General features: G+C 36.5%; 1 protein-coding gene across 19 annotated transcripts in view; it reads right to left on the minus strand.

Moving 5' to 3' along the window:
* Positions 1 to 23,447, minus strand: part of DPYD (dihydropyrimidine dehydrogenase) — a 344,906-nt gene that overhangs the window by 218,056 nt on the left and 103,403 nt on the right. For 18 of the 19 annotated variants that reach the window (XM_071750810.1, XM_071750811.1, XM_071750812.1 and 15 more), the window contains exons 5-7: positions 14,254 to 14,415; positions 5,190 to 5,386; positions 624 to 705 (exon numbers count right to left, since the gene is read on the minus strand). In XM_071750810.1, coding sequence (XP_071606911.1) covers positions 624 to 705; positions 5,190 to 5,386; positions 14,254 to 14,415 — 441 coding nt within the window. The remainder of the gene's footprint in view (positions 1 to 623; positions 706 to 5,189; positions 5,387 to 14,253; positions 14,416 to 23,447) is intronic. The other variant, XM_071750816.1, reaches the window with a different exon arrangement.

The following is a 23,447-nucleotide window of genomic DNA, read 5'->3' on the forward strand; positions in this document are numbered from 1 at the left end:
ACTATCTAAATCTTCAGCTCAAGCCCTAAATTAACAATAAAGCAATGTTCCCATTATCTATAAACAACACACATTTGTTTAGCAGAATAATGCATAACTATTGCTTTCCAAGAAGTTGAATGACTGTTATTGTTTATAATAGATGATCATGTTAATGCTTCACTTAATTTGATGCATTTTATTATAGAATTAACTTGGATGCAAGACTGTAAGATAAACTATTAAGAAAAAAACTCAGGGAGTGGTAATGAAAGGAGAAGTATAAAATACGAATGTTTTAAGAAGTGCCAAAATTGCAGGAAAAAAACTCGATTAAAAAAATCAAATCATTCCAATAGCTACACTGGACCCCTAAAGCAATTTAGGAATTTGTTTCTTACAGACAATTAATCACATGCAGGCATGCCAGATGAGAAGTATTGATTGCCCTTTTCCAAACTACTGGCATTCAGACAGGAGACAGACAAATGCCCTAAGCAAGAGGAAGCATCTTCCTGCCTCTGTCTAGCATAGCTTTTAATTGTTTTTTTACTAATATGCATGACATTTTGCTGTTAATCTTTGGCAGAGTCCTTGTTCTTTTTTCTTTCATCTATATATAGGAAGGATGTATTTTTCATTACCTTCACGCCAAGATCCTTCAGAAGCTCAACTTCGAAATTCACAACATCATATGGCAATCGGAACTGGGGGATTTCAGACGAACTAGAATAAATAAAGACACTCATGAAATACTTCCAGCTTTTAGGAAGAAAGGTTTTTTATTTCTAACATTCAATACTTATAACATAGGTTAGCTAATTTTGATGTATGTGAACAGAAATGTGTTGAAGCTTGGCTGTTGGCTTTTTAAAAACTGTTAGAATGATAAAACAGCATTATCCACCCAGTAGTAAAAAATATAGGCCAGGAAGGCAGCATTTTGAGGCCAATCCTGGCCACAGTTGTAGGTAAACTATATTTAAGGCTTGGGTCCAAAACATCTTCAGCTCCATTCTTTTTGTTCACCAGAATTTGCTATATTTAAAAAAAAAAAAAAAAAAAAAAAAAAATCCATTTAAGAAGAGATAACATGGCTACAAAGCAATCTAGCAATAGTTCATTAAGTTATCCAATAAGAAAAAATCAGATTTCTTTTTTTTTTTTTTTTAAGTGCTGTATATGCTATTTCAAGCAACAGTGTTTAAAACTTTATCCTCCCCCACTTCTACTTGATAAATTTCTTTGATCTTTCAGGATGGATAAAGTCAGTAATTTTCTATCAGCTCGTGGTCTCAAGTCTGCTTTTCAGTTTAATGTTTATTAGCTGGCATTTTTCTTCTCCTGGGGAAGTGCAGGAATGACATCTTCATCTTCACAGAATCGCAGAATTCCTAGATCTCTAGCAAGAGAAAACTGCAGTGTAAGCATAGAAACTCAATTTATATCTGCTGGTACAGATCTTTAACTCCATTTAAATTACATCTACTCATGACAGTTCAGAATATCTTCCACGAAACACCTTACAGGTAAACAAGGTGAATTATTATTTTAGATACTTTTCATTGAAGACAAAGTAACCTGAATATGCAGAAACCTAAATAGTCTGTCCCCAGATATTTTTAAGGTTCACACAGGCCAGTCTGTTTTCAAATTAATGGTTCTATAATTTCCATGAAAAAGCCCTGGCACATGAGATTTACTCTGCCTTTATTTAACATATTATTAGTGACCACATAATCTTTAAAATCTAACTTTGACAGACCAGTAGGAATTAATTTATTTTAAATCGCATCAACTTTAATTTTGTTAAAAAGAAACTGGTGTTCATCCTTATGATTTCTAATACAGCCCTTTTTTTCACCTTTCCTGACCAGTGTGCAATGGCAGTCATAACAGTACAACTTTCATAGGTCATGTTAAATGAAAAGGTGTGTGTGGCAGAAACTAATGTATAAATATGATTCTGCAACAGAGATTCAATGAAGAAATCTAATTTAAGAAGGGAAGTTCCACATCACCTATATATTTTGTTGAAGGCCATTTCCATGGCTCCTAGAAGAACCAAAAATAGCACTGGCTATATTATGTCACTGTCAGAATTTGTAAATCATTTTTTGCAGTTATTAAACATTTATTTTGTGTTCTGGGGTAGATCCAAATATTTGTCTGTTTAAATATAAATGAACAGGTATGTTCATATGCAAACAATCCTTTCTCAGAGGACACGTGCACACATACTTATCATGAAAAAATTATTTTATCAAAGTCCTAAGGCCCATCATAATTCTGATACAATTTCTTCCAGACGGTCTCTGACCCTCCAACAGAGAGACAGAGGGGAAAGAGAAAATGGAGCAAAGGTACAAGAGGGATGCATTGGAAGGAAGGTGTTCCACAAATTCACCTATTCCTTAAATCTGATGCAATTTAGAGGTGCTTGGACAGGTTCTTATTGTTTCTCAGAGATCCAAATTACTTTTGCTCAAGGGACTTAGTTCTGCCCTAGAGGGAGAAATACTTTGGTACATTGTAATCAGTAGCTCAGCTAGGAACACAAGTGAAGCTTGTTCATGGTTTCTAAGCAAGAGTGTGATCTGCTCACTTCTTATCTACTATAAAGCATAAATTTTACCCACGTAGTGAAATGCAGGGAAACCTGCTTGTGAATATGAAAAATTAGATGTGTTCAGACAACCACAGACTTATGCTATGCTTAAATATCACAACTACAGGCACTCCAATCACTAGACACTTTTCTACCACCATAACATTAAAGAAGTTAGCTATGATGTAAAATGTTTGTGAAGGAACATCCTAGTTAGAAACACTTTAAAAAAACAGCCAGAGTAAACTAAAAAAGGGCATAGCAATTGCCCTTCCAAATAGCTGATTCCAAATACAAAATTTATTTGGTCTTATTATCCATTTGCAGTGATCTATGAAGCCTTGAAAGCACACCCATCAATAAGCCAAACTTGTTAAAAGATGTACTGAAAATACTTAAAAATGCAATAATAGCAGATTGCTGCCACAGGCCAGCCTCCCTTCCATTCCAAGATTAAAATATGGATAAAAGGAATTTATGCCCTTAAACCAGATGTGGAACCATGAAGAGTACTAACAGAAAAAGCAAAACTAAGTAGAAGAGACTAAACTTTACTTTGAATTCAACTTAAAACATGAAGAACAGATGCAACTTAAGATCACATTCCTTAAAATATGCAAATGCACAGTAAGCAATGGCACCATTGGACTGCAGAAAGTACTGTATTGTATTGCTGACTCCAACCTGTCACCAAATAAAGCTTCATTTTTAGGAACATCTCATTATTTCTTACCACTTAAAGTTTGGTACTCAAGAAATCATGCACTACTCAACAAGTGAAAAGGCATTTCATACACTAAATTTTGCAGCCCTCTATGGCAACCAGTTCAAGTTAAACAGCTCCACAGTTAAATGTCTATGTATTAACCCCTTGATAATTAGGTAGAATACTTCTGAACCTCAGAAGGAAAAATGCAAGTAATCAGCTCAGCATCTCCACCATTGATTCTCTGTCTTCCAGAGCCCTGAATAAGTATTTGATATTATCGCATTATGGATCAAATTCATTAACAGTGTCGATTCTATTGATTTCAGTGATGCTGCAGTGAGAAATGCAAGCACATCACCCTTCTTTCTTTCTGTTTCTTTTCACTTTTTGTATTGTGAATGCTTTAGCATAAGCACACCTTCAACATGCAAAATTTATTTTTTCATTTGAATGGGTTGGTATCCACTAGTCAGTTTCTGAAATATTTTATCTTATACTTAGGAATTCCAACAAACTTACAAGATAAGATCTCAGTCATTGCTACAGTGGTAAAAAAAACCCAATTTCTTGTGTAAATGAAATAACACTATGCAAATACCAGCCAAGTGCTTCCCATACAGAAAAACTTGAAAGGTACCTTGCTTTGTGTATCTGCAATTTGTTGAAGGTTTACAGTTGTAGGAGGGTTATTTCACTCTTAAGGTATGGTTTACTAAAATTTGAAGTCCAAGTATAAATGATTGATTTATTCACTGTTGCTTATATTTGCATAAAGTAGCTCATGAAAGCATTCTAAATTTGAAATTCTACATTAATTAGTACATTGAAAGCATTTTCATTCTTTTACTCTGTAGGGCTACAAGTACTTCATTATGTTTTAAAAGTTTTGGATAAGGGAAAATGACTCCTGACTTAATTTTCTAAAATGTTAATTTGATAACAATTGCACCCTGGAATTTTAGAGGTCATATGAAGAAATTATAGGAGATAGCCCCCAGATTTTTAATTAAAGCTTGCCTGCAACTGTACCCATTTTAACTTGAATGATGAATTCCATGAATGAAAAAAAAAGTACGTTTTCTAGACTTTCTACTCTCTTCCTTTAGTAAAGGTGTATGTATCATGTATAAACTATGTTTGCACAATATTATAAAATCATAGAAAGTTAGGGGTTGGAAGGGACCTCAGAAGTCCAATTCTCCCTGCCAGGGCAGGGTCACCCAGGAATGTGTCCAGGTAGGTTTTGAATATCTCCAGGGAAGGAGAATCCACAACCTCCCTGGGCAGCCTGTACCGGTTCTCTGTCACCTTCACAGTGAAAAAATTCTTCCTAATATCTGTACGGAACTGCCTGTGTTCCAGTTTATAATCGTTGCCCATTGCCCCAGGGGTGTTAGTCACCCCTGAGAAAAGCTTTACTCTGTCATCCTGGCACTCACCCCTTACATATTTATAAACACTGATGAGGTCACCCACCCCTCATTCTCCTCTTCTCCAAGCTGGAGAGACCCAGCTCCCTCAGTCTCTCCTCATAAGGGAGATGTTCCACTCCCTTAATCATCTTGAAGACGCTCTGCTGGACCATTTCAAGCACTTCCCTGTTCTTCTGGAATGGAGAGGCCCAGCACTGGACACAATATTCCAGATGTGGCCTCACCAGGGCAGAGTAGAGGGGAAGGAGAACCTCTCTCAACCTACTAACCACCCCCTTCTAATGCACTCCAGGATGCCATTGGCCTTCATGGCTGAAAGGGCACATTGCTGGCTCATGGTCATCCTTCCATCCACCAGCACCCCCAGGTCCCTTTCCCCTTTGTTGCTCTCCAACAGCTCAGTTGGTGCTTTGCTTTGTATAATCATTGGAAGCAGTGATGCGTTGTCATTGTTTTTTACCTCAAGCCACCAGCATACTCCTGTTTTTCAAATATGGTGATGTTTGAATATCCCAATCGAGCCAAAAAGGAAGCACAGCTTAAACTTGCAGGTCCTGCACCAAGGAGAGCTATCTTCATGTGATAAGCTTCAGGCATATCTTCTACAGAAGGTAAGGAAGGGCTTCTGATCTGAGGAATATTCATAGCTTTGAACACCTGAAAAGCAACACATTCAACATGTTACACATTCCCTCTTTAATTTTATTGTAAGTACGATGGTGGAAGCTTCTGATAGTACTGTACCATATCATTGATGTATTATTGAAGACTTCTTCATAACATTAGAGAGATTCCAAATTATATGATGTGTATTTGTGAGGGATGTTTTAGGTCCAGGGTTTGGTCCTTCTATATTTCTTTTTGTCTTAGAAACATCTGAAGTCAGATCTTTCAGTATCTCACCTTTTACAGGAAAGATACAACTAGACAGTTGTAACAAAATATTAAGGTAAAGTCAGTCAGTTGGCCAAGAAACTGTAACACCAAAAATTTCCTTTCAAACAAGGTTTAGATTGTTCTGACTACTAGAAAAGTATTTTTGCATATAACACAAAGGACTGCAATTCCAAAGATGCTTTGCTTCTTCAGGAGATACCTTGTGTGACCCTAGATAAACCACTTAGAGCTTGATTTTTCGTGGCACATAACTAATGCTATGGGGTTTTGAAAATTTTTTAGGAACAGCCCAGTCTTCAGTGTTGTATTTTCAAAGGTAACCCATGCTTTAAACTCCTCCTCTTGAATAATTCTAACAGAACTTATTTCATGTTAGTTGCTCATCTATTTCAGATGTTTCCCAGTTCATAATCAGTTGTGCAGAAGTTGTAGGCATACCTGAAAATTAGTCCATTCTCCCTGTGCCGCAATTCTTCGCCTTTAAAATGGTGATGATCTGCTTCATTCAGTCTTGACTATTAAAAGAACTTTAGGACAGTCTCTGACCAATATTATGTATTTATATAGAACCCAACACAATGGATTCCTTAAGCTAGTTGCAATGCCACATGGTTTATTTCAGATTGCATTAAATCAGTTCTTTGCTTAGGCACACAGGTAAGAGGATACTGCAGAAATATTCTACATTCACTGAGCTAGACTTCATTGTCCTCTGCATTTATGTATTTTGTAGGGGAAGAAATGGAGTCTGTACCTCGTATAACTTATAAAAGGAAACAATAGACTTGCAGCCCTTGCAGGCTACTAACGATTAGAAGCATAGAAGACCATGGTTCTTCCAAAATCTTCATTTTATTTTAGGAATTAGAGGGGAAATATTTAACCCAAGGAGTACCTCTCTGTAGCAGAAGCCAAATATTGTAACAAAAGGATAAAAAAGTTTGTAAGTTTGGGATTCTCAGTCATATCATAAAAACTACCTCAAAACTCCTCCTCAAAAACTACCAGAAGATTACATTGTTCCCTATCTATCTCAATGCAGACCAGTGTTCCAGAAATACTAACTAGCCCTCTAAAATACCTGCCTTGTCAGTTGTCTTAATTAATATAATATCTAATCTAGCCAACAAGTTTACCAACAATTTTTGCTTTCCTTAGAGCTCCATAAGCAGAGGTTGTTTGAGTTCAAGTTTGGCAATTCCACTCATCAATAGAATTTTTCATTTATATTTTGAATCAATTTTCGTTTTCTTCATGCGCACTTGAGCACTCACGATAGGTAAACCAATGATTAGATCTTTCCCCCTCTAAAATTTCTGTGTCAAATTCCCTCAGTCTTTGTAAATTGACATAGCTTTTTAACAAACCACAAGAAGCAAGAGACAGGTAATGGTTTTTTAAAAAGAATCACTTAAACTTGACAATTCGTACAAAATGGAAAAGTTTAATGTGATTATTAATGGATTTCACAGGCTGAAAAGCTTATATTGTGCTGTGAAACTAGACTGTGATAACCAAAATGTAATAGGATCTAAAATGTCTGTTTTGTTACATTCAGACAGAAATAGCTTGAATGACATCAAATTTCCATTAAAGACCCATGCAGTTGTTTCATCAGGATACCCAGTAATCCAAATTATGTAACTTGCATATTTATTGTCTATTGAACCTTATGAATACACATATGCTTAATAAGTTCATCACTAAGATTACTTTACTGTCAACATAAATATTCTTATATTTATTACTGAATAGTCATACCCATCAATTAAATGTTATGCTAAAGTGCTGCACTATAGTAGTGAAGTGTTAAGCTTCAGAAGACAAGCACTCATGCAGAAAACCCTAGTAGTTCAGGCTGAATGGTCAACTCTAATTCTGCCTATTTGCAAATAGGGTGAAACTGTCCCCGTGCAGCCCAGCCAGGCCATGCAGTGATATCTTGACATCTGGAATTCAGTGGTAGTTTTCCATACTAAGGTGGGCAAGGTAACTGTAAAAATAGCAAACTGCTTCAGTGCATTTCAAAAGACTTTCACTCACCTCATGGGGAAGTTTCCCTATACTGTAATTCATAAATATTATGGAACTCTTCTGTACATATTCTTTGGTGTGCAGAAATGACTACTTAGCAAGCAAGTGTTCAGTGTCTCATTACATGTGACTGTCGTCTCCAACTTCAGTCTGCTCAGACTATCGTCAGGATACAAGTAAAGTTTAATACTATTGCCTTGACCATCCTGCTTTCAAAAAGAAAATTTCATTTTCATTTGGATGGAGTTTTTCTTATGTTTTGCAGTGCTTTTTAACCAAAACCAATTCATAAAAATGAGACCAAATAATGAATTTTAAAACTGAATCTCTCAGCAGAAAGACTCAGCTATCATCCCCATGTCTGCTTTTCCTTCTGTTTCTGTTTTGTACACAGAGCGAATAACACACTAGTAACAGGCATTTTAATGGGCATTTATTCTTTAACTTTTTATCAAATACGATGTAATAACCATTACATCACCATCCAGGGCTAAAACTAAATCCACACACATTCCACCCACCTCTTATGCATCATGTCCTTTAGGATCCTATAGAAAGAATACCCCAGTTTACAAAAAAGCTTATGGAGACTTTGCCCTCAAGCTAGAAAAATTTGACCCAAACCAAATCTATTCTGGTAAAGTTAAAACAATGGAAACAAATTCTCTCTTTACTGAGAGGTTTATTTGGAATTTCTTCGTCATATAAAGATGTGAGTGCATCTGGTCAATGTTTTCTCCAGTGTGAAACCTGGGGGGTTGTCTGCTTCTTCCTTGTAAATCAAACATGCTTTCACCAGACTGGGGTTAGTTTTTGTTCTGAAACATTCATTATACTCAATAAAGAGCATAATTCCAGGCACTGCATGCAAATTTGTATTAAAGTTCCACAATATTTCCCACTTAAGCAAACTGCAGTGATTTCAATTGTTAAGCATCTGACTAAAGTTTAGTTTTCCTGGAAAGTTTTAGCCAACTCACTTTTTCTGTTTTTTAGAATGCAGACAGGGAAAAGTGGCTCAAGTAGCATAATTCTGGTTCTTTTCTTCACCAGGCAACTCCTTGCAGTATTAGTATATTTTGATGAAAAGATGGGATACTTGGCAGAGAGTGGCAGGTGACTCAGAGAAATACATTTTGCTAACCTGATGAAAATCATTTCATGGCACAGTAAGATATTTGTTTTGATGGATCTAAAATATTTAAAACCACCAGAGTAGGTTAGAACTGTTATTCAGAATTTTTATCTCATGTTTTATTTAAATTAGCATAAATTGAAGTAACTCACTACAGTGACATTGTAGTTTTCTGATCAGAATTTTTTAAAGAGAAATATAATGTAGCTAGCCTTTTCCATCTATTTGCAGAATTCAAAAATGGTCAAGCAGTTCTACTCTGCTTCACCTTTATTTAAAACTATCTTTGGACTATAATAAGGAATGTGTTAAATTAAACAGTAAACAAGACTGAAAGTTTACCCTCAGTATTAAAATGTGGACAAAAAAATTGCCTTTAACCAATCCTATGTAACAAGATAGGCTGCTAAAAAGCCTGTTGTGTAGACTCCAAAACAAACACAGGTAGTCATACTTCTGAAGCAAAAAGTGCATATGTTAAATCTCATCTTCATCACAATACATTCATCAACATAAAAAGACAAATACAAAAAAATATGCAAAAAATGGAACGGACAGTGGGAAAAATTAATCTTTTAGTAAGCTAAGTTTTGACTTCGTAACTAAATCCTTTATACTCCTGAGGCATGATGATGCTTAAAAGGCTACAGCAATAAGTTTATCAGTCAGCTGTACCCTTAAGTATCCTTCACTAAGATAATGATATCCCAAACAGCTACTGATGTAGACATCAGCATCTAGCTGGTATTTAGGTTAGTGTGAAACATATTAGCATATTTCTTTTAGCGTGAATCGTCTTACTATATCCTGAGTTATAAGGTTTTGCTAATTCACAGAAAGAAAAATACAGACAACAAAATCTATAAAATTTAAGAACCGATTGCTCTGGTTTCAAACTTTCTCACTGGTTTCCATGGATATTTATCTGTAGGCTTGTTTACATTGATATGGGGCAGCTGAGTATTTAAAGGAGAAAATAATATTCTGCACAGATTTTAATAAAAAATGAAGCAAATTGCATGCTCAGTAGTCTTCTTGAAGTTGTTAAATCACATGCAATTTAATGGCGGTGGATAGAACAAGATGTACAGGAAATATTTTTCCACAAATGTGAGCTAGTTATGAACACACGCTGATCCTCCTTCCACAAGCTAACAGCTAAGTTAAAGTACTGCAAACTTTTATGCCTAGAGCATCTCATTAAAGACTTTTCAAACTTACAAAACAATTATACATTGATATTAACCCAGTCCCAAGAAAACCCATGGATCTAAGACCCATATCTGAGCACTTCATGAATTGCACCACCAAAAAGGACATAGTAACATTTATGTAATGCCTAAAAAAAAAAACCCAAAGAATATTTACTGTCTTTAAAATATGTTGCAGAGAAGTTTACAAAGCTTGCCCAAATATCAGCAAGCCTTCCAGCATCGGCCTGAGAAATCAGAAATCGTCAGATTCATCCCCTGAACTCTTGTAGAAAGCTACCCCACCCCTTCAGAGAAATCTCAAATTTTATAATTGATTATTACAGATTTCAAAATCTCAAAAGGTAAAAGAAAACAAAGGTGTAAAATAAAAATCTATACTGAAAAATAGATTTTTCTTTCCATTTCCCCTGATATCTCAGCTCCTCAGAACACTCCTCTCCTGCTGATGCAGCACACCCATTCTGGTGACAGTGAAGGGCCCAGGCAGCCATACCAAGGCCATGCAAGTACAGGAGCTGCAGCTCCATGAGAACCACCTTCCTTCCCACTTATGTCAAGACTGATCAGAGCTGTCAATACACAACTAAAAGAGGGACTCGGAGACTAAGGGTGTAGCTGACCTCTCCACAGCAGTCCCTCTGGGCAGCCATTGCTTCCTTACCTGTGGTGGGTTGGGGGAGAAGGGTGGTTTCACTTAGAGGGGGACCCTTGGCAGACCCCACCTCCCAGCCCAAGCACTCTGCTGAGATGCCCCTGGGTGAACAGCAGGTAAGCTCATACAATACATCTTTCAGGAAAAAAACCCATATCAGGTTTCCTTTTCCAATTTCTTCCTGCTGCAACACTAGCCAGAATATTTCTCCAGAGATGTGCAAATCATCTACCATGTAGATGGTATAAGAGTCACGATACTAAAATGATCCAGTATTTAAATCTCATATGTCATAATTAAAATAATACGTTTTGTATTTAGCTTGTATTTCTCCATGCAGAATGATTAACTAGAAACACAGGAGAACCTTTAAATTCAGTAATGTCTATCCAGAAATGTAAGATCTTGAGGGCTCTTACTAATACTCAACAGACAATGTAATAGATCACACTTTTACTGCAAGCTTACAAACTTGTACTTGAGTAACAAGTAATTTTCGTTTATTTTGTGGGACTGACAGTCATATAACTCATGCCTGTATGTATTGTCACTGCAATCTCAGTATATTTTCACTGAACTTGTGTTCCAAAACCAGAGATGTTTCCTGATTCTAAAGTACTTGGGCAAAGGAGACAGATAAAGACATTAATATAATTTTGACCTGTGTAATAGCAGGTGTAACCTGCGCTTGACACTCATCATTTATAATAGTGAGCTTTTACTCCATGTTATTCTCTAGATATAACAGTTACCGTGGTAACTGGATCCTAGTATACACATTCTACATCACAAATACAAAAGGACATTTCCTGGTTTTCCACCTGAAGATTTAATTGTCAAAATCCACATTTTTTTTCAAACTGGATTACAATTTACTTTGGGGATAAGCCTAACATAATTACAAAACTATATGGAAGGGCAGAATCAAAATGCAGGAAGCATGGGGTGCCATTTTTTTGTTCGTATACAAGACAGATATTTTACAATTAGGGAGTTTTATCTGCAGTATGAACAGATCATCTGTCATTGTTCAGCAGCACAAAGGGGCATACGTCATACTCATATATTTTCCATTTTAAACCCACATTCCTGCTTTACTGCAATTTTATCTTTTATCTCAGCTAGCAGTTCTGCCTTTTTATTATTGCTTGCTCTTGTAATGCATCAAGTGTATGATCCTCAGACTCATTCCAAGGAAAAAAAACTTTAAAATTAGCCTTATGCACAATGGAGCTTTGAGTAAATAAGCCCCTGTGGGACAAACTATTACACAGTGTGTGAGAATTACCATGCAGCTCTCATTAAGAGTAACACATGTTGCATGCCTAAATTACACAATTTGCTAAGTTACTCATTTAGGTAAAGTTGTGAACACACTTTGCTTACAGTTTCCAGGCTAGTTTTTGTATGAGCAGTAGCAGCTTAATAATTTCTTTAGTATTTTAATCTATATTTTTTATAACTGTTACTTGTAAGTACTCACACCATTTTTTTCAACTATACATATATTTGCAGTAAAACTTAACCGAATGAAAGCTAAAAAAAAAAGTATTCATTACAAAACTGTCTATTATTAAGAATTACGAGCACTACAATACAAAAAAATTATTTGTTAAACAGCAGTAACTCTAAAGGTTAGTAACAATTTTAACAAATTAGGATACTCTAAAAATATTAAGAACGGAAAAACTTACTGAAATGTTAACTTTGTTAGAGTGGTAATAAAGATGTACAACCATTTAATTTTCTTAGAACTCTTGCCACTAATATCACTTTAAACAAACTTGAAACATCAGGAGCAAAGTCATTCTGAGCTATGCATCCTCTCTGTGTTTTCAGATCAGTCATTGTGCTAGTACTGAGCTTTTTAATAGATTTCTAAAGCTTTTTGAAGAAAAATGGCAGATATTTAGCATTATCTATCACGCCAGAATTCCTCTCTATTAATCATAGCATTAGGGCTAAAAGAAGACAAATCAAGTTTTAGCAGATATTGCATTTTGTTCCTAAACAGCAATATTTCACTATTGTATTTATCATCTACTTGACAACTGTTTAATCTTTTTTTATTTTTGCTTGGTTTTTTAGGAAAAAATAAGTCTTCCACTTTGCAAGTTTTTGCATATACAATAGGTTTTTACCTATATGGAATAAAGGCCATTAGAAGAAAAGTTAAGAAAATTGCCTCTTGATAGATAAAACCCAACTACTGAATACATACATAAAATAAATACAGTTCGGTGTCTCTAACCTCATCCTGTAAAAGAGAACTTTGATCCAAACTGTACTGATTTTTATGCTTGTATGTTCCAATCTTTAGGAAATTTAAGTGGATGTCTTTTTAAATGACAGAGGAGAGAAAAGCTTCAACAAGGGCTAGTAGAAAAGTTTAGCAGATGCTCTAGAAGCTTTAAAAGTCTCCCAGAAAGAAGAAATCAGGGATACAAATAGAGAAAAGGAGAACTGCAGCAAGTAGCAATATTTGTTCGTTGAATCATGACCTGCAGCCACTGAGGAGGGGGCATTAAGTCTATGAATGTCAGCAGAGGAAAAAAAGTGGCCTTACAGACATATCTGTTACTTCCATATTGTTTCACATTTCTATTTTGGTCTCTCCTGCAAAGCTTTCCTTCTCAGGCTTTGGAAATGTGACTGGAATTTTGTTGTATGCCTGTAAATACCATCAGTCAAATGGCTAAATATACAGAAGAGGGACAGGCTCATTACTTAAGGACTGGATAGAAATGTACATACAATCCTAACAGATGCATACGACTTCAATACTTCTTTTATACAGCCTCAACTTTTGCACTTTTACAGAGAGCAAAATCACCTTTTTTTACTCAAATATACTTCAGACAGATCAGCTGAGGTGCCAGCTATGACCAGACAATTGGAGCATTGAAACTACACAGTCACAAATAAGGCACATCCACCTGAACAGAAACTTGGGAAGCTTCTAACATCAACCTGCAATTAGCAACGTTTGCTTCAGTAGCCAAAATATACACATAGCTTCACCAACTAATAAATTTACACATACACCCATGTGTGTACATCAGAATTTATCTAGATAGATGCACACAGACATATATTTCAGGTCAATCTGAAACCACTATTTACTTAGCTTTGGCAAACAGATGACAGTAAAATGTCTGTGTCGTCAGAAAATTTTCCTTTGCCCCGAAGCCAGTACAAATGCACATTAATTCTTCTACAGGATCTACCCCATTTCCAGAACAGTCTACATCTTTGTAATATGCAGGGACAGATGCAGGAGCACTTGACTGCTATCCTTATGCAGCCTAACAGCCACAATTTCACCTGGTTTAGATAAATCCCTATAAAATAAATTGTCTCAACTATTATCAAAAGTCATCTTGTTCACATATAATGTTTTGTATGTTACTATAAAGTATTGCATTATGAAAGCATTACTAAATTTCTGAATGTGCTGTAAGAAAAAGGACAATTATTCTAACTTGCTAAACCTTCATTAGCATCAACTTAAAAAAAAAAAAAATCAACAAAGGCAACCACTTAAACAATACTGTACATATGAAGAATTTAATATATTTGCAACTCCTACTACCTCAGTAGCAAACTGCTGCAATCCACCAATATTAATTGGTCCCTCTTCAGTGGCATACAGATTGCAGCCTCCAACACAGAGGTCTGATGTTGGACACACCATTCCACATGTCAGGCCGAGTGGATTGTCAGAAAGAATCATTTTGGCAGCTCCATAGTAGTTCTGAAGGAAAAAAAAATAAACAACAAAAAGATAGTGGCATAACAAGGAAGCAAACATCAAACATTCAAGAGAAAATACAAGTTTGATATGTTTAATAACATCTTATTTAAATGTACCAACGCAGTATACAGCGGTATGTCAAAGTCACTGGAAAGAAAGTCAGCAAATTTGTTGCAGAAGATAAAATTTTTCTTTTTAGGTTGCAAAATTGTTAAAAGCAACTTCGGTCTGAGGTGATTATAGGATTTTTAGTGGCTTAACAAATCTACATTCAAAACCTACTGTGTCTGCACTATCTATTTGTAATTACTTTTTCCATTTCTAGGTCAATTGGGCAGTAGCTGAATTGTAACCCTTTCTGGAGGTCTGACCAGAAAGTGTCAGTTAGATTGTAAGTTCTTTATGATACAGGGATTAAAAAGCTTATTTTACACATCTATGCACACCATCTCTGCAGATTTGCCTGTCCTTCACACCAGATCACTAGTGCCAATTGTCCCAGACCCATGTTGAGAAGAGGTTTTGTGTGTAGCTACTTGTAGGTATTGCACTGCTGAATTCTTTTTTTCTCAACCTCATACAGATAGTGCTAACAATTTTCTGTTTCACAAAATAGCAAAACAGGGAACTGATTAAAGAAGTTATGTAGATATTTCACAGTTCCCCAATACTCAGTATACATCTTCAGAAAAGAAAGAGTTTCCTGATATATGGGAGTTAGCAAGATCTCTTTCCATAATAAAAATCTAAAGAATGGACATTAGCAAACTCCCAGTTCCTCATGCAATAAGAAAACAACTCCTGGTTGTTTTGTTAGACTCAACAGTTCATTTAAGAGGAAGAATCAAAGTAAATACAAGGAGTAACCAAATTCTCATTTAGAGGGGGAGAAATACATTACACTTATATTAATGAAATTTATATCCTATCTTTTCTTCTGCATAGTCAATATAGAACCTTTTTATAATTGTAGACTCTAGCTCTTTCTGCATTTTAACACTCTTCCCACCCACTCTAAAAGCCTCACCAAGGAAAGCCCATGAAGATGGATTAGTGTGAGACTATTCTTTAAGAGCCAGAAGACAGTACAGCACCCCTTAGAATAACCACACAGAACCAGTTCCCCAGAAGTTTCTTCAATGAGAAATTAATGCTGGGATCTATTGCTTTTCCGACAAGCAGTAACTGAGGCACTAACAAATTATCTGTCTCCTTCCTCTTCCACCGCCTCTTCCATATTCCAGTCTTCAACAATCATGGGTAACATGACACTTATTTTTATAACAAGTATCTTTACCAGTCTGTACTATGACAGCTGACTCAGAACATCCAGAAGATGTAGTTGCTGAGGCTGTGAGTTCGAGCCTCACCTTTGGGTGAGCTCTAGTGGTGCAATCAGGTTAGCACGGTGCTTATAGAAGCAGTGCAAAGCCAAGCAATGCTGAGGTTGTGAGTTCCAGCATGAGCTGAGCCTGTGTTTGGAAGCTCACCTTTTATTGGCCCCCCAGTCCTGCTCATGTGCAGTTGGGGCCCGCCCTAATCAGGCACAGGTGGGCTTAACACAAGCTCATGCTCACTGGTAATTAGTGGCACCTGGTTGCCTCATTTCACTACATGTAGTGTTCAAATGATGGGAAGTACTTGGTCACAGCATACCCTATGCACTGACCCTCTGCCTGTGACTGTCAAGTGGGCTAATGTACATAGAAGTGTTTATTCCAAGAGAATGCTATGCCCCACAGATCAAGAATCCACTTAGGAATAAAAAGAGCAGTGTCCAGATCCAACAGTGTAACCAAAAATGGGTAACAAGACTCTAGGCTATGAGGTTCAGATTCACTAAAGGCATATCAGAAGACTGAGCGTAAAATTCTTTAATTAAAACCAAATGCTAGAGATTCCCAAGAGAATGGCAATGTTTAAGAAACTGCAGACACAACTCATCATTTTACTTACTGGTCTACTGCACAGCATGACCCCATGCCTCTTACCTGGAAACACAAACAAGCTACCCAAGTGTACTACTTCCGGATGATTTTTTTTATACATTATTAAAATCCATTGAAATTCTAATTCTGGCTGAACAGGCAATCCCTTTACTATTCTGGGAGAATTTTCAACCATTCTGCCTGTGGTGACTTGTAAGTCATCCCCAGTTCTTATTTATTACAACATAATAGAGTACTAGTTAAATGGAAATTGTATATACTAGCAAACATTTTTGTTTTTCCAGATGAATGTTACTGTTTTGATATGCCATAGATTATCAGAGCTGCTAAAAGTAATGACACTTCGCTGCCCAATTCAGCAGCAAAATACATGTCTATTTAGGGACATCCCTGATACATGACCATGGAGACAGGAGAGGTGACACAATCAATGCAGGAGACCCACATCTTTCTGCAGCAGCAATTGGAGAGCAGCCTGGATACCCTACAGCATCTTCAGTGGCACTGGATATCTGTTGCCCGAGCATTTAAATGCAGCCATTCCTTTTTTTCACTCTAAAGCAATAATTACAAACTAGTAGTAGGGATTTTTCTCAGTAATTCAAAGACAAAATAGTTTTCAAGGATTTTTTTTTTCAGTTTAGTATTTGACTACCTACGAGAGTTTTATTTTCCCTTTTTGTGTTGTCCAGTATTATAATTTTTAATCATCTTCAACTCTGGTTCAATGGAAACAATTACAAAAACATGCATTTCTGATAAGTAACTTCATTAAGGATTTTCTACATATTTAGGCTTTCTAATTAAAATCAATATACAAAATTAGTTCTTATGCCTAGAATGCAGAGCTGTTAAACTATTTCTTTTTAAAATTAACTCTATTACATATCTGTAAAGTATATTCTGACACTTGAGCTGTGCCACTACAAGCAGCTTCACAGCTGGCATATTTTACTTGTTTTGCAAGCTCAAACCAAACTTTGGACATCTATGCTACAGAAACAGAGGGTATGTGAAAGTAGTAAGTGACTACAGAGGGATGGGACCAGGATCATTGTGGGTACAGAACTGAGATCATGGTTCATTCAGGGGATACCTAGGAAAACCTTTTTAAGAACTGTCATGCACGCATACACTAAGGAGGAGGCTGTGATTGAGGTCCTAATGGGACCAACCACTGCTGACCTCCTAATGCAGGGAAAGCATGATGGAGTATAAGAAGGTCCTGATTCGGGAAGTTCTGAGGTGTTGCTATCATGGTAATGAGTTGTTGCTGCTACCACTTGTAGTTGTAGCACCTAATTAAAAAAGAAATATCGTCTTTGAATCAGGGTAACAGAAGGTATATAGTGCATGTTCCCAAACAAAATTTTAAGACATCAGATAAGCTGTATTTGAAAGTATATATCTTCTAGTCTTTAACACCTGAAATATGTGTTACTGATAAATTAAAACTTGGACTCAATGGAGTTAGGATAATGGTCACACTTGATGATCTTAGAGGTCTTTTCCCAAAAGAACAAGTCTGTGATTCTTTAAAAGATAGTCACGGGAAGTCTAAATTGTTCCTCTAATCTTTGGCAACAGCAGGGCAAGTTTTCTGCACTTCTTGGGTAGTGTGCTTCATCTGTGCTGAAGCAAACACTTCTAAAGATGAAAAGGGAAATACAAGTTCAGTGCTGACACTGTTTCTCTGCCTGCAAACAAAAACTCACCCTGTAGCAAGACAAACCTCTCCTATGGATGCGGCGCCCCAAGGTCCAACCAGGTGTCCCAGTAGAATCTCACGAATGGTGCTCTGACCAGCCTGGATCGGTGCTACTGCTCCGAAGGTGGCTAAACCAGCCCCTGGCTTCCCCACGTGTGAGCCTTTTATTGGCCCCCTAATCCTGCTCATGCGCAGTAGGGGCTGCCCTAATTAGGCACAGGTGAGCTTCACACGAGGTCAAGCCCACTACCTGGCAATTAGTGGCACCTGGTTGCCTCATGTCACTACATCACCCTGCATCAATTTTACCCTGTGCTAAATTTACCACTGGTAAACTTACAGTGTACTCACAGAAAAGGTGCAGTTCCCTGGTGCCCCTCTTCCACAACACCAGTGCAACCACTGTTCCCACTGCCACTGATAATGTCCAATGGCAGGTAAAGGATGTGGCCACGTGCTGCTACCATGACTGTGCAGTAGCTGGAGAAGAGTCCATCAGTAACCTTCCTGATACCCTAGGTACAGCCCAGCACAGAGACCAGGCTGTGGACAGGAGTTCAGCAGCCTAGCTCAAGTTGCTTCATTTCTTTGTCCTTCCATTCTATTTAATAATTTATCTTGCCTTTACTGTGTTGATTTATTACCTCATGTATCAAACATGATAGGAAAAATGTTTGACAAAAACTGGCAGTGAAATAGAGTGTATGTTACTAGGCTATACTGAGTGGTGTTACACAAACTGTGTTACAGAACTACAAAGCATTGTGTTACTACAGTAATGAGAGTGCACAGTATATGTACAGGAATGTATGTACCCTATTCTTAAATGTTTAGTTACGGCTAACTTTTTTTTTTTTTTAAGCTGAAAACATGTATTAATAATCATTACATTTACCAGTGACATTTAAGGTAGAACACTCATAAAATAGTCACATTTTATATATAAAATAGTAATAATTCATAAAACCAGGGTGTAGCACACTGCACACAAAACAGACATGAGATGGAGACCTGGCAAGCTGGTGACTACACAGCAGATATTGTACAGGGGTAGGGATCAGAATTAAAGTGAAGCTTCATTAAAATGACAAAAAATCCAGGGAATGGAATGGTTCAAGCTACCTTAACATTTTGGAGTGAGTTTTTTAGATGCTGAAATAATATAAGTCAGTTGGCTAGCTTCTTAAGAACGTCATAGAAGAAGCAAGCCTAAAAGGACTGTTTCTGAATTTTTAAATGAGATAAACGTCTGCTCGTGACTTTTTTATAGAATCTTTTTTCCTGTGCACATCCCCAGGACTAAATTATCCAGAAAAACTGGATAGGATATTTTGTGGCTTCCTACATCAAAACATCAATAAATACTACATTGCTAACACAGGGAATAAAAACAAGCCTTAAAGAGACATCAATGATCAGTGGAAATAAGGCAGCGGAGGATCACCACATGTATCATTTGGAAACATTATATAATTTGCATGCAAATGAGACTCGTTTTTACTTAAAAAAAAAAAAAATCCTATTAAAACACATAGGATCAATACTGGGAGACCAGAATAAATTGCATTTACAATCAGGAAATGCTTATATCATCTTTCCTCTCAATTCAGTTCAAGAGTTTTTTATATAAATTCATTACACATGAGGATGTTTTGATTTTGCAGATTTCTCAAGAACAATGAAGAATTATTATTATGAAGCATTATTATGCTTTGTCTAATAAAAATTATCACACTGGCTTCAGGATTTTTTGACTGGGTTTAATTTAAAAAAAGAAAGACATAGCAAAAAATATGGGAAAATATCACCTTCTATCCTATTTTCTGTTCTGCGATGCCTTTAAAATTTACTCAAGATGTATTGAATTAAAGTATTTCCACATACCACTATTTAAAGTATGTTGCTATATGAGTAGCATTTTTCACACTGACACACACCAGTTAGAAATGCCCCCAGTCTGTCAACCCCCCTCAAAATATCTTCCAAAGAAGAATAAACAAAACATAACAGCAACTTATCAAATCATACATATCCTATATTATAATGCTGATGACTTTTAAGCAATCCAGAAATCTTTCACATCATTTGACTTGTGTCATCATAACAGGACTGTAATTTCACACAGTGTCACTATCTTTTTATGAAAAAGAACAGAAGAAATATCTTGTACTGTCATTTTGTCCTTTGTAGTCTAGAATGTGAGAGATTCCTTAATTGGCATAGTGTCATTGCAAAAGTCTATTCTACATAATTACATTATGGCAACTGAAACCAGCTGTCAGCCATTCCATTACACTAAGTACAAACAGACATCTCAAGAAAAGTCACTGTTTCGAGTGCATCAATTTAATACCATTATTACTTTTTCTTTTAAATGCTTTATTAATTTATTTATTTAGTGACCTGAAATACACAAAAATTAACCTAGAAAGCTGAATAAAACAGCACTTTGAAAAACCTGGGGCCTGAAAGTAGTTCTTAAAGATTAATTGTGATGCATATCTGTATATAATTATTACCAATCATCTAGCAGCTTTCTGACTTCTGCAATCCTTCATTGTATTTACAGTATCCCATTTACAGTATTTTACATATGAACTGTGACTCATGATTTTCTACATTCTTTGTAATGGCATATAGATGTCCTTTGTTAATTTACTCAGAGTTCCCCTGGCACAGGAAAACCATCATTCTGTTTCTCTCACCTGTCATAATCCTATGTCTCTCACCAACCTTTTCTCCCTTACAATCTTTTCTTCATTTTCTCTTAATGATCCCACAGCTCTTGCCTTCCTTTGTCTACCCACTTCTCCTCCTCTCTCATTTCCAGTATATTACCACAAACACTTGCTCATTCACTTCCTCCATCTCCCAAACTTCAGATTCCTTATTCCTTGGTATTCTGCTCCCTATATTCTAGTTGTTCCTTCTGCCATTTCTCCCTGGATTTGTCTTGAAAAAAAAAAACCCCACATATTTCCTTTATTTCCATTTAAACCTAAACATTCCTCTGAAATCCGAAGACTTACTCTTGTGTTCCATAATTTTACCTGTACTGTTCCTGCCATTCATTTCTCTCTCTCATTTCCCTACCAGCATTCTGCACACTCCAGGGACAACCTTTTATCCAGTGGGAAGAATGACACAGTTGGTTTTAGGCTTTGGGTTGTTTTCTTTTGTTTTCTGGCAGATCAGCATTTTTTTGTTTTTTAATGTTGGCAACCAGAAGGCTTACATCCACCTATAAAGACCGTTAGAAAATATGATGACTTCACCTTGGACCAATTTATCTTTATTAATGGATATGGAAGAAGATGGTTTTCTGGACAAGGAGAAAACTGTTGCATCAGTGTCAGGAACCATTGCAATACTGCATAACTTGAGATAAAAATGTGAGGGGTAACAACAGAGCACCACAGAGAAAAAGTGTGATTTTTAAGTACTGATAAGACTGAAGAGACTTCTCTACCCCCAGTTCTTCATTATAGACTCAGATTATAAAGGTTGGGTCACTCAGTCCTTATGCCTGTGCCTAGACTTCACCAACAGTTGTTTTTCAATGTAACTACTACAAAGGTGTCTGATAACAAAAAGCTCCAAGACCATCACACTGAATAGTACAAAAGTAGAGCATGTGAGCAAGTTTTGCTTCCTAATAGACAGCTTCCTCCAGCACACATTTCTGATTAACAGGAGGAAAGCTGGACAGGCTGCAAGTGTTCAGGCTGAGACTTGCTTGTGGGAAGCTGTGGGATTTTCTGCTGCTGTACAATATTTGCTTGTGCCAACCCTAAAGGATGATGGGTGCTGGAGCTCCATGTTACCAACTCCTTCTTGATTTCAGCTATCAACACAGTTGAGAGATGACATAAAATCCTAGGGTAGAGGGATAAAGCCTTCTCCTGCAGCAGCTGAACACTTCTTTTTCTTAGAAAGAAATAACCATGATGGTGCTCGTACATTACAAAGCAAAGAATATAAACTTTGCAATGCAAAGGCTGTATTTAAAGAGAAGACAGCTGGAAGTCAGAATACTTGTTTGCCATCTCCTGATGTTTAGAAACAAAAGTAGTAACATGTGCATAGTGAATCTGAAGTCTGCTCTCTGAGAGACACGATTGCAAGTGGTCTGTATGAACCAAGAAACACTGACTGTGAAGACCCAATGTAATAAGATTGTACCTTAAAGTGAAGCTGTAATTCAGCTTGTATGGGGAAAAAAAAAAAAAAAAAAAAAAAAGTTGTGGCTTAAACTCTACTGAGTCACATCAGCTAACACAAACAGCTGAAGTGACATCCTTTTTCTCAGAGTGGCTCAAGGCTCATTGAGTCTCGCAATTCAATTACTCTCTCAACCCAGAAACAATTCCTCCTCCCCTGTCCCTCTTCTACTCCTGAGTTCAGGTCTAATGGTAGAACAGCCAGAGCAGCTACATTGTACATGGTCTGCAAATATCTAAAAAGCCTCAGGCTTGAAAGAACAAGAATCCCTGACCTTCATGATTGCTATAGCAGTTTTCCAACAAAACAAACTACATGCAATAGGGCTCTTAAATACCTGATAAAATAATTCATTTCCAGTACATTGTCTAAATACTCTATATTAATAATGAATCATGTTCAGATAAATATGTGCAATACTGTGCAAAATATGTGCAAAAAATATGTGCAAAACTGTGTGCAATACTGCTTGCTGCTTACACAGGGATGAGAGCAGGGCATATATTGAATGGAGTCTAAATAAGTAGAAGAGTAACCTGCTCAACAGAGTTTCTCAAGTGAGTAATAAAGATTCAGAAACAGAAGGTGACTTAAATATGCCTACCAAGTATAGCAAAATTTCCTAAATTTATTGACTTCAAATACCTGGATGTTCTATACTTCACCTACTTTTTTTTTTTTTTCCTAACATATACCAGATATATTTATAAGCTTTTGGATTAAAATAGAAAGTTTATTTACAAAACAAAAACAGCAAAAAGTTTTAGAATTTTGAAAAGCTATTTTCAAAGCCATGTAAAATATCCTGATCATGTGAAGTAAATACATTCATGACAAAAAATACAAAAATATTGAGCATGAAGTTTGCTGAATTATATTCAAATTAGTATTTCAATAAGGTTTTAGAAAAAATAATAACAAAGTTAAAAAAGACTTACTGGTTCTACTAAATGCTTTCAAAATGAGAAGTTTTAGTGTTGTTTCCAAAAGCACAATGTTTATCTGATGTAAAAGTGTATGGTGCAGGTACCCCAACCACCACAGCAGCAGAATGACAGGGGAGAGGCCCCTGCAGCATCAGCAGCCTGGCAGGGGGCTCTCACAGTCTGCCAGGTGAATCATTTCCACTGCCAGTACCCATCTCTCAGCTTCCA

Source organism: Heliangelus exortis, chromosome 8 (genome assembly GCF_036169615.1).
Source record: "Heliangelus exortis chromosome 8, bHelExo1.hap1, whole genome shotgun sequence".
Classification (NCBI taxonomy): domain Eukaryota; kingdom Metazoa; phylum Chordata; class Aves; order Apodiformes; family Trochilidae; genus Heliangelus; species Heliangelus exortis.